This window comes from Triticum aestivum, chromosome 7D, assembly GCF_018294505.1.
Source record: "Triticum aestivum cultivar Chinese Spring chromosome 7D, IWGSC CS RefSeq v2.1, whole genome shotgun sequence".
NCBI lineage: Eukaryota > Viridiplantae > Streptophyta > Magnoliopsida > Poales > Poaceae > Triticum > Triticum aestivum.
The window spans coordinates 66,470,358-66,483,646 of NC_057814.1; the positions used below are offsets into that span (position 1 = coordinate 66,470,358).

Here is a 13,289-nt window from a genome sequence, read left to right on the forward strand (position 1 = left end):
TGCGTGATATCCGAGCAATATTTCATCGTGTTCAGACATCTGAGGAGCTTGTGGCAAAAACAAACAAAATCGGTCTGAACTGTAAAGTTTCACACATACCCTAATTTTGTTTTTTGCTAAGAGCTACTCAGATGTCCAAACACCACCAAATTTGTTATATCAGGTTAGCCGGTTGTAGCCTGCTTCAACCCAATTGGTGTTTTGGTCGTCTTGTGATCAAATGCATATGTTGGGCCGTGTGAGGGAAATCAACTAAGTATATGGTTGTTTTGTGTCGGTTTGATCAAAATTTAAGGGCGGATGAAAAATCAACTAACCCAAATTTTAAATTTAGGCAACCGTCATAGCGGGTCTTAACTTAAAAATCCTTAACCTACTTAGATTATCTGGACATAAATAGAGGACTTTGTTTCCGAAATGTTTGTGTTATAAACTGAATTTTCATAGCATACTAGACTAGGTTGCGATCTACTCCCTCCGTCCTATAATATAAGATGTTTTTCAGTATAAATTGAACTGCAAAAATATCTTATACATGGGACAGAGGTAGTATCTCTAAAGTTGTATTTCAATATATACGACATGATGGAATTTACCCAATTTCTCGTGGACCTCGCGGTGCAAACGTGGGCCAGAAGATCTGCGAAGATAAACATTCCCGGACGAATTTCTAGCGACCCCCAAATTTACAGTTTCCCCACTGAGGCGCAGCCAGTGTGCTCGTCCTGCCACAGTATCTCGTCCATCTCCTCTCTGAACCGGGGCACCGCCTCCTCCGGCACCGCGACGAACACCTTGAACCCTCGCCGCCGCCTCTCGTCCCCGGCGCCGTACGGCAGCAGGAAGCACGGCTGCGTGCTCCCGAGCAGCCGCCACGAGAGCGGCAGCACGGCGTCGGGCGCGCCCCACCCGAAGTCCACCTCCGAGTGCCCCAGCCGCCGCCAGTCCGTGAACGCGCTCACGCCGCGCCGCCCCGCCGTGACGCCGCCCTCCCCGCGCCGCAGCTCCTGCAGGTCGACGTAGGACCGCACGTACTCCTCGTCCACCCCCCGCTTGCTCTTCCTGACCTGGGATGCCGTCTCCGCCAGCGGCCGCCCGACGAGGTCGCCAGCCGGGAGCGCCACGTACACCGGCACGCACACGTTGCCCCAGTACCCCTCCGGCAGCGGCGGGTCGAGGAGCCCGCTGATGTTCATGGAGTACACCATCTTCACGGTCTCGTCGGGGGTGGTTCGGTTGGCCTTCACCTTGGCGCGCCAGATGAAGGCGGCGAGAACTTCGAAGGTCGTGAACTTGACGCCGGCGTCGGCGGCGAGCCGCGCCCTGATCGCCTCCACGCGCGCGTCGCTGACGTGGAAGCACTCCCTGGCGAGCCGCTCGTGTCCGTGTCCGTCGCTCGCCGCGCCGTACGGGCCAAGCCGCGCGACGTCGTCGTCGGTCGCGAGGACGGCGTCGAACGGCGTCACCACCCGCGGCGGGTTCCTCGGGCCGAGGAGCTCCCGCCGGTCCCACAGCGGCTCCGCCGCGGCCTCCGGCTCCAGCCCCCGCGCGAACCGCGCCGCGGCGACGAGGAACTTGGTGGAGCCCGCGCCGTCGCAGAGCGCGTGCGCCACCCGCATCCCCAGCGCGACGCCGCCGCACGTGAACCGCGTGACCTGGAGCGCAAGCGCTGCCGGCCCGCCGTCGCCGTCGCCCGGCGCGAGGCGGTCGAGCAGCGGCGAGTCCGGCCTGTCCGCGTCGACGTCGGCCACCGACAGTTCCGTCGCCGCGAGGACGAGGGTCACGGCGTCGTCGCCGGCCCCGGAGAGCACGACGCGGCCGTCGTCGCGGAGGAGGGAGCCGGCGAGCTGCGGGAAGAGGCCGAGCGCGTCGGCGAACGCGGCCTGCAGGACGTCGAGCGGGTCGAGGGAGACCGGGTGGGCGGGGAAGAAGCGGACGGTGCGGAAGGAGACGTCGAGGGCGTTGCGGTCGGCGTCGAGGCCGGAGAGCGGCAGGGACGACGCCGGAGGCTGCGGCGCCGGCGAGAGCCTGACGGTGTCCAGGACCCGCAGGTGCAGCTGCGGCGGCGGCGGGGGCGGAGGCGCCGGCGGCTCCATGCGGACGGCCGCGCTTGCGGGTGGCACCCGGCCGGAAGGGGAGCCCGCGCTGTCGCGGCGGCCGGCGGTGGGAGGGAAGGAAGGAAAGAGCTCGCGCGCGCTTAAAACCCGGGGAAGTTTGTTTGGGTGGGTCGGAGTAGGTGGCCGTGGCACGGCAGACAGAACTGGCCCGTCACGGCAGACCGATGGCGACGCGGTTGGTGGAACAAACTTGTGCGAGGTGTTTCCAGGACGAGGAATGGCGACGTGGGAGCGCCGGGCGCCAGTAGTGCGGTGGCGCCGACACCATTTCAATTTCTCAGTCCGGCGGGTTCTGCATGCAACACTGTTTTGGTGCATGGTTTTCAGAAACTTCAAGGGAAACAGCTGTATCTCTACAGGATTTAAAAAGACACCAGTATATAAATCCAAACAGTCGCACGTTTACATCCATACGAGTCGGCAAATCTCACACAGTTTAATGTGTTCCTTTTTTTTCTCCGAAAAGAGGACAAACCTTCGGCCTCTACATCATCTACATTGATAAATGCACACAATCGTACTACTCTAGCAACTTGCCAGAATTATGTCCCGAGTAATATCCTGAGGGAAATCTAAGAGTCTGGTGCAAATTTCATCAAAGCTCGAGACACACCGAAGCAAAACTGTACCTCTCGTGGTTGGAAAAAGAAAAAAAGAAAACACGTTTTTTTTTCATTTCCTAAAGGCAAGGCCGTGCCTCTCGCGGAAGTTAAAAACACATTTTTTTCTGTTTCTGGGAGGCACAGCCATGCCTCTCGTGAAAGCAAATCCGTGCTTTCCGCGGAAGGAAAAATAGCGCGTATTTTCCGTTTCCGAAAGGCACGGCCATGCCTCTCACGGAAGGAAAAAAAAGAGAGAAAACACAACTTTTTTCTGTTTCCGAGAGGCACAGCCGTGCATCTCGCGGAAAAAACGCATTTCGTTTCTGAGAGGCACGGCCATGCTTCTCATGGAAGAAAAAAAAAGAAAACACGTCTTTTTTTATTTCCGAGAGGCACAACCGTGCATCTCGCGGAAGAAAAAAAAAGAGAAAAACGTGTTTTTTTCGTTTTCGAGAGGCACGGTCGTGCCTCTCGCGGAAGCAAATCCGTGCATCTAGCGAAAGCAAAACCATGCCTCTTGCGTAAGCAAAAAAAACATGTTTTTTTGTTGCAATTTTTTGTCAAAATGCTAAGGAAGACCGGTGGAAAACCGAAAAGCCAAAAAATAACCATCTAAAAAGCCGAAAACGCGTTAGAAAAAAAATAGAAAAACAAAATCCGGAGGGAACTGAAGGAAATATGCCCTAAAGGCAATAATAAAGTTGTTATTTTATATTTCCTTATTTATAATAAAGGTTTATTATTCATGCTAGAATTGTATTGATTGGAAACCTTAATACATGTGTGAATACATAAACAAACACTCTGTCCCTAGTGAGCCTCTACTAGACTAGCTCGTTGATCAAAGATGGTTAAGGTTTCCTAACCATTGACATGAGTTGTCATTTGATAACGGGATCACATCATTAGGAGAATGACGTGATAGACAAGACCCATCCGTTAGCTTAGCATAATGATCATTCAGTTTTATTGCCATTGCTTTCTTCATGTCAAATATATATTCCTTCGACTATGAGATTATGCAACTCCCGGATACCGGAGGAATGCCTTGCCGGTAACGAGATTGAACTAGGTATGAAGATACCGACGATCGAATCTCGGGTAAGTAACATACTGATGGACAAAGGGAATTACGTATGTTGTCATAACAGTTCGACCGATAATGATCTTTGTAGAATATGTAGGAGCCAATATGGGCATCCAGGTTCCGTTATTGGTTATTGACCGGAGAGGTGTCTCGTCATGTCTACATAGTTCTCGAACCCGTAGGGTCGGCACGCTTAACGTTCGATGACGATATAGTATTATATGAGTTATGTGATTTGGTGACCAAATGTTGTTCGGAGTCCTGGATGATATCACAGACATGACGAGGAGTCTCGAAATGGTCGAGAGGTAAAGATTGATATATAGGACGATAGTATTCGGACACCGGAAGTATTTCGGGGGTTACCGGGTACTTATCGGGTCACCGGAAGGGGTTCCGGACACCCCCGGCAAAAGATATGGGCCTTATGGGCCAAGAGGGGAAATGCACCAGCCACAAGGGGCTGGTGCGCCCCCCGTATGGGCCGGCCTAAGGAGGAGAAGGAAAGGGGAGAAAGGAAAGGTAAGTGTGGGTTGGGATTCCCACTTCCTTCCCTCTCCCCCCTCTTTCCTCCCTCCTCCGACAAACATGGCAGGCGGGGGGGGGGGGGGTGGCGGCCAAGGGCAGGAGCCCAAGTAAGATTCAGACCTACTTGGGGCGCCCCTTGGCATCTTCCCTCTCCGTCCCACCTATATATATCAGGAGGGGGGCACCTAGCACACCCCAGACAATTGTTTAGCCGTGTGCGGCGCCCCCCTCCACCATTTACACCCCCGATCATATTTTCGTAGTGCTTAGGCGAAGCCCTGCGAGGATCACTTCACCATCACCGTCACCACGCCGTCGTGCTGATGGAACTCATCTACTTCCTTGACGTCTTGCTGGATCAAGAGGGCGAGAGACGTCACCGAGCTGAACGTGTGCAGAACGCGGAGGTGCCGTGCATTCGGTCCTTGATCGGTTGAAGCGCGAAGAGGTTCGACTACATCAACCGCGTTAAGAAACGCTTTCGCTTACGGTCTACGAGGGTACGTCGACACACTCTTCGCCTCGTTGCTATGCATCTCCATGGATAGATCTTTGCGTGTGCGTAGAATGTTTTTGTTTTTCATGCAACGTTTCGAAATAGGAATGCCCAGAGTGCGACATGTGATGGCTATGTGACCCTTAAGGGGTTCCCGAATGAGTGCTCCTTGATTAGTTGCTCCCGATTTTTTTATTAGTGAACGTCGGGCGAACCGTCGAGTATGTCGGTTGAAAGTGCTTGACGAGTGGAGCTATGTAGGGGCCAAACCGGGCCATGGCCCTCCCAGTAATTTTACCTTCTTTTACCTATGCACATCTTCCCGCCCCAGGCCACCAGCATAGCCCATTAACCAATGCATCCTCTTAGGTAGGCAGCCCATCCGAGAGCACCTAGTTGACGAGCGCTCCTTCGGGAGCCTCCCAACGATCACTTGTGGGTAGGCTAAGAGCGCGCCACGTGTCGTGCTCTGGGCGCTCCATTTGGATTTTGTTTTTTATATTTCCGCACGCGTTTCGGCTCTTTAAACGACTTTTTTCGTTTTTTTTGACTTGTTGGTTTTTCACCGGTCTTCCTTAGCTTTTGGATCAATACTTTTTGAAAAAACTATTATTTTGCGCGAAAAACACGTTTTTTCGTGAGAGGCACGGTTTTGCTTTGGGAGAGGCACAACCATGTCTCTCAAAAATGAAAAAAATGTGTTTTTTCTTCCGCGAGAGGCACGGTTTGCTTTCACGAAAGGCACGGCCGTGCCTCTCTGAAACGAAAAAACTTTTTTTTTTGTTTTTTTGCTTCCGCGAAAGACACGGTTTTGCTTCCGCGAGAGGCACGGTTGTGCTTTCGTAAAAGGCACTGTCGTGCCTCTCGGAAATGGAAAAGAAATGCGTTTTCTGTTTTTTACTTCCACGAGAGGCACGGTTTTGCTTCCGCGAGAGGCATGGTTGTGCTTTTGCAAGAGGCACCATGCCTCTCGGAAACGGAAAAAACGCGTTTTCTGTTTTTTTCCTTCCGCGAGAGGCACGGTTATGCTTCCGTACGAGGCACGGCCGTGCCTCTTTCGGAAAGGAAAAAACCGTGCTCCTGGTTCGGTTTTTTCGTGCGGTTTTTTGTCTATTTTTTCGTGAAAAAAGTTCGTCTAAACCTATTAACATGGGATCTAGTTTTGAAGTTCTCGACGCGAGAAATCCAACGATGAAAACGGTTCGAGATTTGAACGCACAATTTAAGAGATACAACGTTTTGAATATACGGATCTATGAATAAAAAGAAAAAACTTACAGGTTGCGACAAGTGGCGCACATGCAGCACGTCCCTTGTCACAATCTGGGAAGGTGGGAGTGATCTTTGCAAGGAGTACCCATCAATTAGTGATTTCGAGCCCATCCCCCACCCTCTCTCTTCATCTCGTGGAGCAAAGAGCAGCCACAGCCCGCCGGGGTGCCCCATGTCTCACATTAAGCGAGATAGGAGAGAAACCCTAGTTGAAGGCAAACGCCACTTGGGCCGGCCCACGCACTCGGGATACACCAGCCTGTTTTCTGTTTTGTTTTTTTTTTCACGTTTTTTGTTTTTGTTTTTTTACTTTTGTTTATGCTTTATAATTTATATATATATATATATATATATATATATATATATATATATATATATATATATTACAAAAAACACTCTTCAAAAATACATTTGGAAAATATTGAACAAGTATTAGAAAATTGTTGAATAAGTATTAAAAAATGTTGCACAAGAATTTGAAAAATGTTGAAGAAGTATTTCAAATGTTGATCAAGTATTTGAAAAATATTGAGTAAATATTTAAATTTTTTGAATAAGTATTAAAATGTTGAGCAATTATTTGAAAAATGTTGAATAAGAGTTCGGAGAATGTTGAACTTGTGTACAAATAATGTTGATCACTTATTAAAAAAACTGTTTTTGACATATACAAAAATTTATATTGAAAACGAAAACAAACGTAAGAAAAAACAAAAATGGAGAAGAAAAAAGAAAACAATACAAGTATTTGAAAGATGTTGAACAAGTATTTGAGAAAATGTTGATCACAATTTCAGGGTCATTTAGCTCAAAGAATGAACTAATATAAAAAAGAATGAACTAATAGCAAAAAAAATGAACTAATAGCTAAAAGAATGAATTAAAAATAATCAATTAAAATATTATGTTATGATCAACTAAAACAAAGCTATAATATTCTTCAATAGCAAAAAGGAAATTAACTAAAAAACTTTTATAAAACTCTAATAGCAAAAGGAATCAACTAAAAAGTTTTTATAAACCTCTAGTATTTTTTAAACTAAGATTATATAAAATTTATGCAACTAAAATTATCAAAGTATTTTCTGTTCAAAACATGAAGAGCAGAAAGAGTTATCATAAAGAATTTTTTGTTAGAAACTTTAGTAGCAAAGAGAATTTTCATAAAGATTTTTTTGATAGAAACTAAAATAACAAAATCTATTTTTGAATATAATGATAAAACGCAGTAATATTAAATAGCAGGAAAAAGAATCACTCAAAATATATTTTTATAGTGAAGTTATTCACAAACTAGTGATTCACACAAATTTCAACGAATTCAAATTTAAACTATTCAAATTTGGAAACTAATGGCAGTAACAGAAAGTTTATAATTATTCTGACCTAAAAGCAAAAAGAATAAAAAACAAAAATCAAAAGAAAATAAATAATTCAAAAACAAAAAAATACTAGAAAAAAAATGCCGCCTACTGGGCCACATGGCCTGCATACAATTAGAAATCCATCTGTACATGGGCTAGGATGCAGGCTCGCAGGCCCAATAAGCCCAACATGGCAGTAACAAGGGTAGGCAAGTACTGCCTGCATATTAGAGAGGAGCTCAGCACCTGAGCCGCAACGCAGCTTATAAACAGGTGCCGAGCTCTCTCAGCTAGCGAGGTGGGACTAAACTCCCACCACACCACCGTTGTGCCACCTTTTGGTCCCGGTTGGTGGCACCAACCGGGACCAATGCACCCCTTTGGTCCCGGTTGGTGGGACGAACCGGTACGACTACCCCCCTTTGGTCCCGGTTCGTGCCACCAACCGGGACAAGAGACCTTTGGTCCCGGTTGGTGGCACGAACCGGGACCAAAGGGGGGCATTGGTCCCGGTTGGTGCCACCAACCGGGACTAAAGGCTTTGCTATATAAGAAACACTTGTGAAAATTTTGGTTTTCATCGCCAGTTGCCCCCGACGACGCCGACCTCCTTGATGCCGCCAGGCTGCCCCGACGCCGTCCGCCGCCCTGCCGTCGCCCCCGACCGCGCCGTTGTCGTCGCCCGTGCCTCGTCGCCGCCGTCTCCGTCGCCGTCGCCGACGTCGTCCCCGAGCCCACGCGCCCCTGCCCCCGTCCCCCGAGCGCGCCTTCGCCGTCCGCCGCCCCCGAGCTCGCTCCTCGTCGCCGACGCCACCTTGCTGTGAGCGCCGCCACGATCCCCTCCTCCTCCCTGTACTGGCCGCCGTCGCCGCCGCACCGCCGCCCCTGCCCTTCGCTGCCGCCGCGCGCCGCCCCTGCCCTCCGCGGCTACCGTGCCGCTGCCCCTGCCCTGCGCTGGCGCCGCGCGCCGCCCCGTCCGTCGCCCCGCCGCCCTTGCCCTGCATTTTTTTTCATACATGTATTTTTTGTGTGTATATGTGTGTGTATGTTTATAAAATGTATTTTATTTATTTTTTTTGCATTATTATAAAAATGTATATATGTATGTATGTTCTCTGTGTATATATGTTCATACATGCAAAAGTTAGATTTTTAGAAAAGTTTTTATCTATGTATGCAAAAGTTAGAAGAAGAAAAAGTTTTATATATGCAAAAGTTACATTTTTAGAAAAGTTTTATATATCTAGCTAGGAAGAAGGAAGAAGAAGAAGAAAAACTTTTATATATGCAAAAGTTACATTTCTAGAAATGTTTTATCTAGGAAGAAGGAAGAAGAAGAAAAAGAAGGAGAGGAAAAAGGAAAATAAGAAGAGGAAGAAGGAGAAGAAGAAGGAGAAGAAGAGGAGAGGAAGAAGATGAGAAATAAATAAGAAGAGGAAAAAAGAAGAAAAAGAAGAGGAGAAGAAGAAAGGAATAGAGGAGAAGAAGAAAAAATAGAAAATATCTTCTTCTCCTCTATTCCTTTCTTCTTCTCCTCTTTTTTTCTTTGATCTTCTCCTCTATTCCTTTCTTATTCTCCTCTTTTTTTTCGTCTTCTTATTTTTTTATCAGGTATGTCATTGTCGATATACCCCCCCTCATAACTTCAACATGAGGGGGGTCGACATAACCCCTCCCCGATAACTTGGACATGAGGGGGGGGGGGAGGGGGTCGACGAGGGTTCGAGGGGGCGAGGGTCGGGAACTAGCTTGGGTAGAGGGTCGAGGGTCGCCGAGGGTTCGAGGGTCGAGGGTCGCCGAGGGTTCGAGGGTCGAGGGGTCGAGGGTCAAGGGTTCGAGGGTCGTCGAGGGGCCGAGGGGCCGAGGATCGAGGGTTCGAGGGTCAAGGGGTCTGTCGTGGAATTGTCACGGCAGATGTCCTAGGGTGAGGACTTAGTCGTGAGGCCAGCGCATCTATGTAGTAGCTTGAGAGGGGTTGAGCGGAATCGAGAGACGCAACACAAGACGAGGATTTAGACAGCTTCGGGCCCGGGAAACATCATCCGGTAATAACCCTACATGCTGTTTGAGGCTAGATCTCATTACGCTCATGAGGGAGTCGCCGTAAAACGGCTCTCCTCTAATTGTGTCTAGCCCTAGAGATTATTGATTGTTGCCTGTCCCTCTTTGGGGAGCCCTGCCCCTCCTTATATATGTTGAAGGGGCGGGTTACATGTGTAGTCCTATTAGGATTAGGACTAGTCTATCTCTAATACAAACCGGATACAAGTTCTGGTCTTAACTCCTTGTAAGGTAAAATATTCCTTACGCCTTTCCTCTTAAACCGGCCCACCATAATCATGAACCGGCCTTCTGGGCCTTGGGCCTTGTCACTATCTGTCCTGCCCGCCGGGTTACCAGTGAATCATAATGTCCAGGAAGGTTGCCTGTAAACCGCCAGGTCAGGGCGGGTCGCCAGTGAATCGCCAAGTGTCAGCAGGATCTCAAATAAACCGGCAAGTCCGGCCGGGTTATACTTCCGGCCGGTTTACGTCGCGGGTATATCCCCGACATTAGCCCCCAGTTTAATTTGGATTTATCCATGTTAAACTGATCCTGTAAAACAAACACAAGAACAAATTTGACAGATTATGCTCCGGGTTAAGAATTCTTGTAAACCGGCATCTGATCATCCTTAAGTCCTTGTCATTTCCTCCTTCTAGAAAATCCGGGTCAACAAGCCAGCTTCATACTCAATTTGCTGACATTGGTTTCTCACAGAGAAATATTGTGAAGAATAATCCACTTGAGTCGGCTTCCAAAGCGCCGGTGTAAGAAATATGGGTCTTGAAATACTTATCTGATATTCAGCCGGTTTGAAGATGTAAAACTTGCCGGTTTAATATTACCAAAATTGCCGGTTTATAAATATTGATGGCACCGGGCCATAATTGTTGTCGACACCGGGTCATGTAATTGATCTTCCTGATTTGCTCAAAACTGATAAACTGAAGACGTTCCTCCTTTATATGCATAATACTTGTAGCCCCCAAGTCTTAAGAGGAGAACATAGTGATAACTTAAGACTTGCTCCAATAAGTGTTTTCAACCATGAAGAAATCCGGTTTGTTCATCTCAATCATATAAACTGAATACTCCATATATGTAGCCCCCAAGCGCCGGGTTGTCATGCTTGCAGCAACTTGGGACTTGTAATTGCTGATAAAAACTTCAATCAGTGTATCCCCCAAGGGCCGGGTCATTATGCAATAATGAGCAGGGACTTTGTAAATATAATCATGTAGACTTGAGCAGTGATGTGTAGCCCCCAAGGGCCGGCTCCTTACAATGTGATGAGTCGGGTCTTCAATAAGACTAGTAAAAATGACTTTGCATTAGCCCCCAAGTGTCATGGTGCATGCTTGCAGCGACATGAGACTTGCATGTAATCTCAATTTGAATAATGTAGCCCCCAAGTGCCGGGTTGTAAGCCTGCAGCGACTTGGGACTATTCCTTCCATTGTAGAATAAATCATATCCTTTGATAAAATAATAGCCATTACGCTAAAGTGACTTTGAAAACCTCAATAATACCGGTTATTAATAACCATAAAAATCCAGCCATGTTGGATATTCAAGATAATATAATCCGGTATGAAAACCTTATTCATTCAATATCATAATGAAAATTCAGCCAAGTTTGGCTATTTGAATAATATAACCCAATGATTTATAAGAGCATGATTCCAATGGCGCAATCCAAATATACACTGGCGACTTATAGTCCAAAGCCAGGCCGGGTTAACAAACACCGAATAATTTCTCATCATATACTGGCGACTTATCGTCTTAAAGCCAGGCCGGTTTCATAAACACCGGATAATTTATCATCATGCTTTATTCAATCTGTTTCTGCATACAATAAATTTAAAGTGTCCTGGCGGTTTACCGCCGGACGGGTCATAATGCCCAACATATAACCCGGGTTTATAACCAAGGCTGCACTTAAGAATAATCAAATATGAAATATATCATACCTGTGACATTGAATCACATCGTTGGTTTACCAACTTTTTGTAGTAAGGGTGATAACCCCAATCTTGAGTACTGATAACTCCTTCCATATTGTGCCGGTTTATGATAAAACCGTGCCGGGTTGTGATAAACACCGGATTAACCATATATAATACTGGCGACTTGTAGTCAAACCAGACCGGGCTGATAGTCTCCGGATTATAATTTGATCTTGTACTGACAACTTGTAGTTGACAACCTAACTGGGTTGATAAACACCGGTTTGAAAACATCACAAATCTTAACAAAAGGGAAAAGAAACTTAGCAAAAGGCAAATAAAACCGTTGTAGTCGAGGCTTTTCATGGGCTGCCAGGCCCCAAATTTGATCAAGAGGTGTTGCTATGGTTCGGGTTCGACCAAGCCCCCAAGTGATGCTGTGGCATTACGCCGATCAAGAGGCATTGCTATGGTTCGGGTTCGACCAAGCCCCCAAGTGATGCTGTGGCTTTACGCCGATCAAGAGGCGTAGCCATGGTTCGGGTTCGACCATGCTCCCAAATGATGCTGTGGCATTACGCCGATCAAGAGGCGTGGCTATGGTTCGGATACGACCAAGCCCCCAAGTGATGCTGTGGCTTTACGCCGATCAAGAGGCGTAGCCATGGTTCAGGTTCGACCATGCTCCCAAATGATGCTGTGGCATTACGCCGATCAAGAGGCGTGGCTATGGTTCGGATACGACCAAGCCCCCAAGTGATGCTGTGTCATTGCGCCGATCAAGAGGTGTAGCTATGGTTCAGATACGACCAATCCCCCAAGTGATCAATAATATGATAAGCCAATAAGGCAAGATAGCCATGTTTGAACCGTGCATCATGGCAACAGGTCCTCTTCGGCAACCTTTAACTTTTTGCAAGAGATAAATTCTTCTTGAACCGGATGTTAAACCGGATTCTGAGAGCTTCAAAGCTTTGTGGGAGACATCTTTCCCTTGAACCGGATCTTGAACCGGAATCTTCATTTTCAGCCGGAATTTTTCTGACGGCCTTTAAACTCGAACTTGCGAGAGATTAATTCTTTTTGAACCGGAAATTCTTAAACCGGATTTGAGAGCTTGAGAGCCTTGTAGGAGACAGATTTACCTTGAACTGGATTGTAAACCGGATATTTCAGAGCTTCAATAAGACTAACGTCCCTTGAGCTGGACTTTAAACTGGATATTTGAGAGCTTCAACGCTTTATGGGAGAGAGAGATGTCTCTTGAACCGGAATCCTTTCTGATGACCCGGAACTTCTTCATTGAAACGGGATTTTGTAATTGTCATATACTTTCTAAGCCGGAAATTTTCTGACGGCCTTTAAATTTTCATCAATATAACAGTAGCCACCGGGACCGGGTTATCTTTCCCTCCAACGTCCTGGGGTTCTTGACTTCACTGAAAACCGGCATATAGCTGAATCATATCATTGTAGCCCCCGTGTCTCAAGGTGACTCGAGGAGTTGGCTTGAGATTCTCCGTGTTTGACCATAGCAGAAGGTGTATATCATTGATGTTGATAACGCGATGTGAATCCATAGAAATTCGAGGTGACTGTGGCGGGTTATAAATGATCCCGTACGAGCTGTGTCAGCAACTCGCCAATGGTTCCTTCCAAATGGCGATTTGAAGTTAACCAAAACTGTAGTGGCGGCGACTTGTGCGCCTGTCCATTGAGCCATCCAGTGCAAATGGTGGTTGATAATTTGCCTCCAATTTGAAAGAAAACCGGGCTACCCAAGCTGCGACTTGCTCATACTCAATAAACAGCTCATGCAAACAGGTGCGGT

At 47.4% G+C, this 13,289-nt stretch overlaps 1 protein-coding gene across 1 annotated transcript; it reads right to left on the reverse strand.

The window, feature by feature from the left end:
- Positions 1-362: 362 nt before the first annotated feature.
- LOC123166323 (taxadien-5-alpha-ol O-acetyltransferase-like) lies at positions 363-2,332 on the reverse strand. Its single transcript, XM_044584109.1, has one exon. It carries the CDS (start codon positions 2,094-2,096, stop codon positions 687-689), a length of 1,410 nt encoding a protein of 469 aa, XP_044440044.1. The 5' UTR covers positions 2,097-2,332; the 3' UTR covers positions 363-686.
- Positions 2,333-13,289: the final 10,957 nt, after the last annotated feature.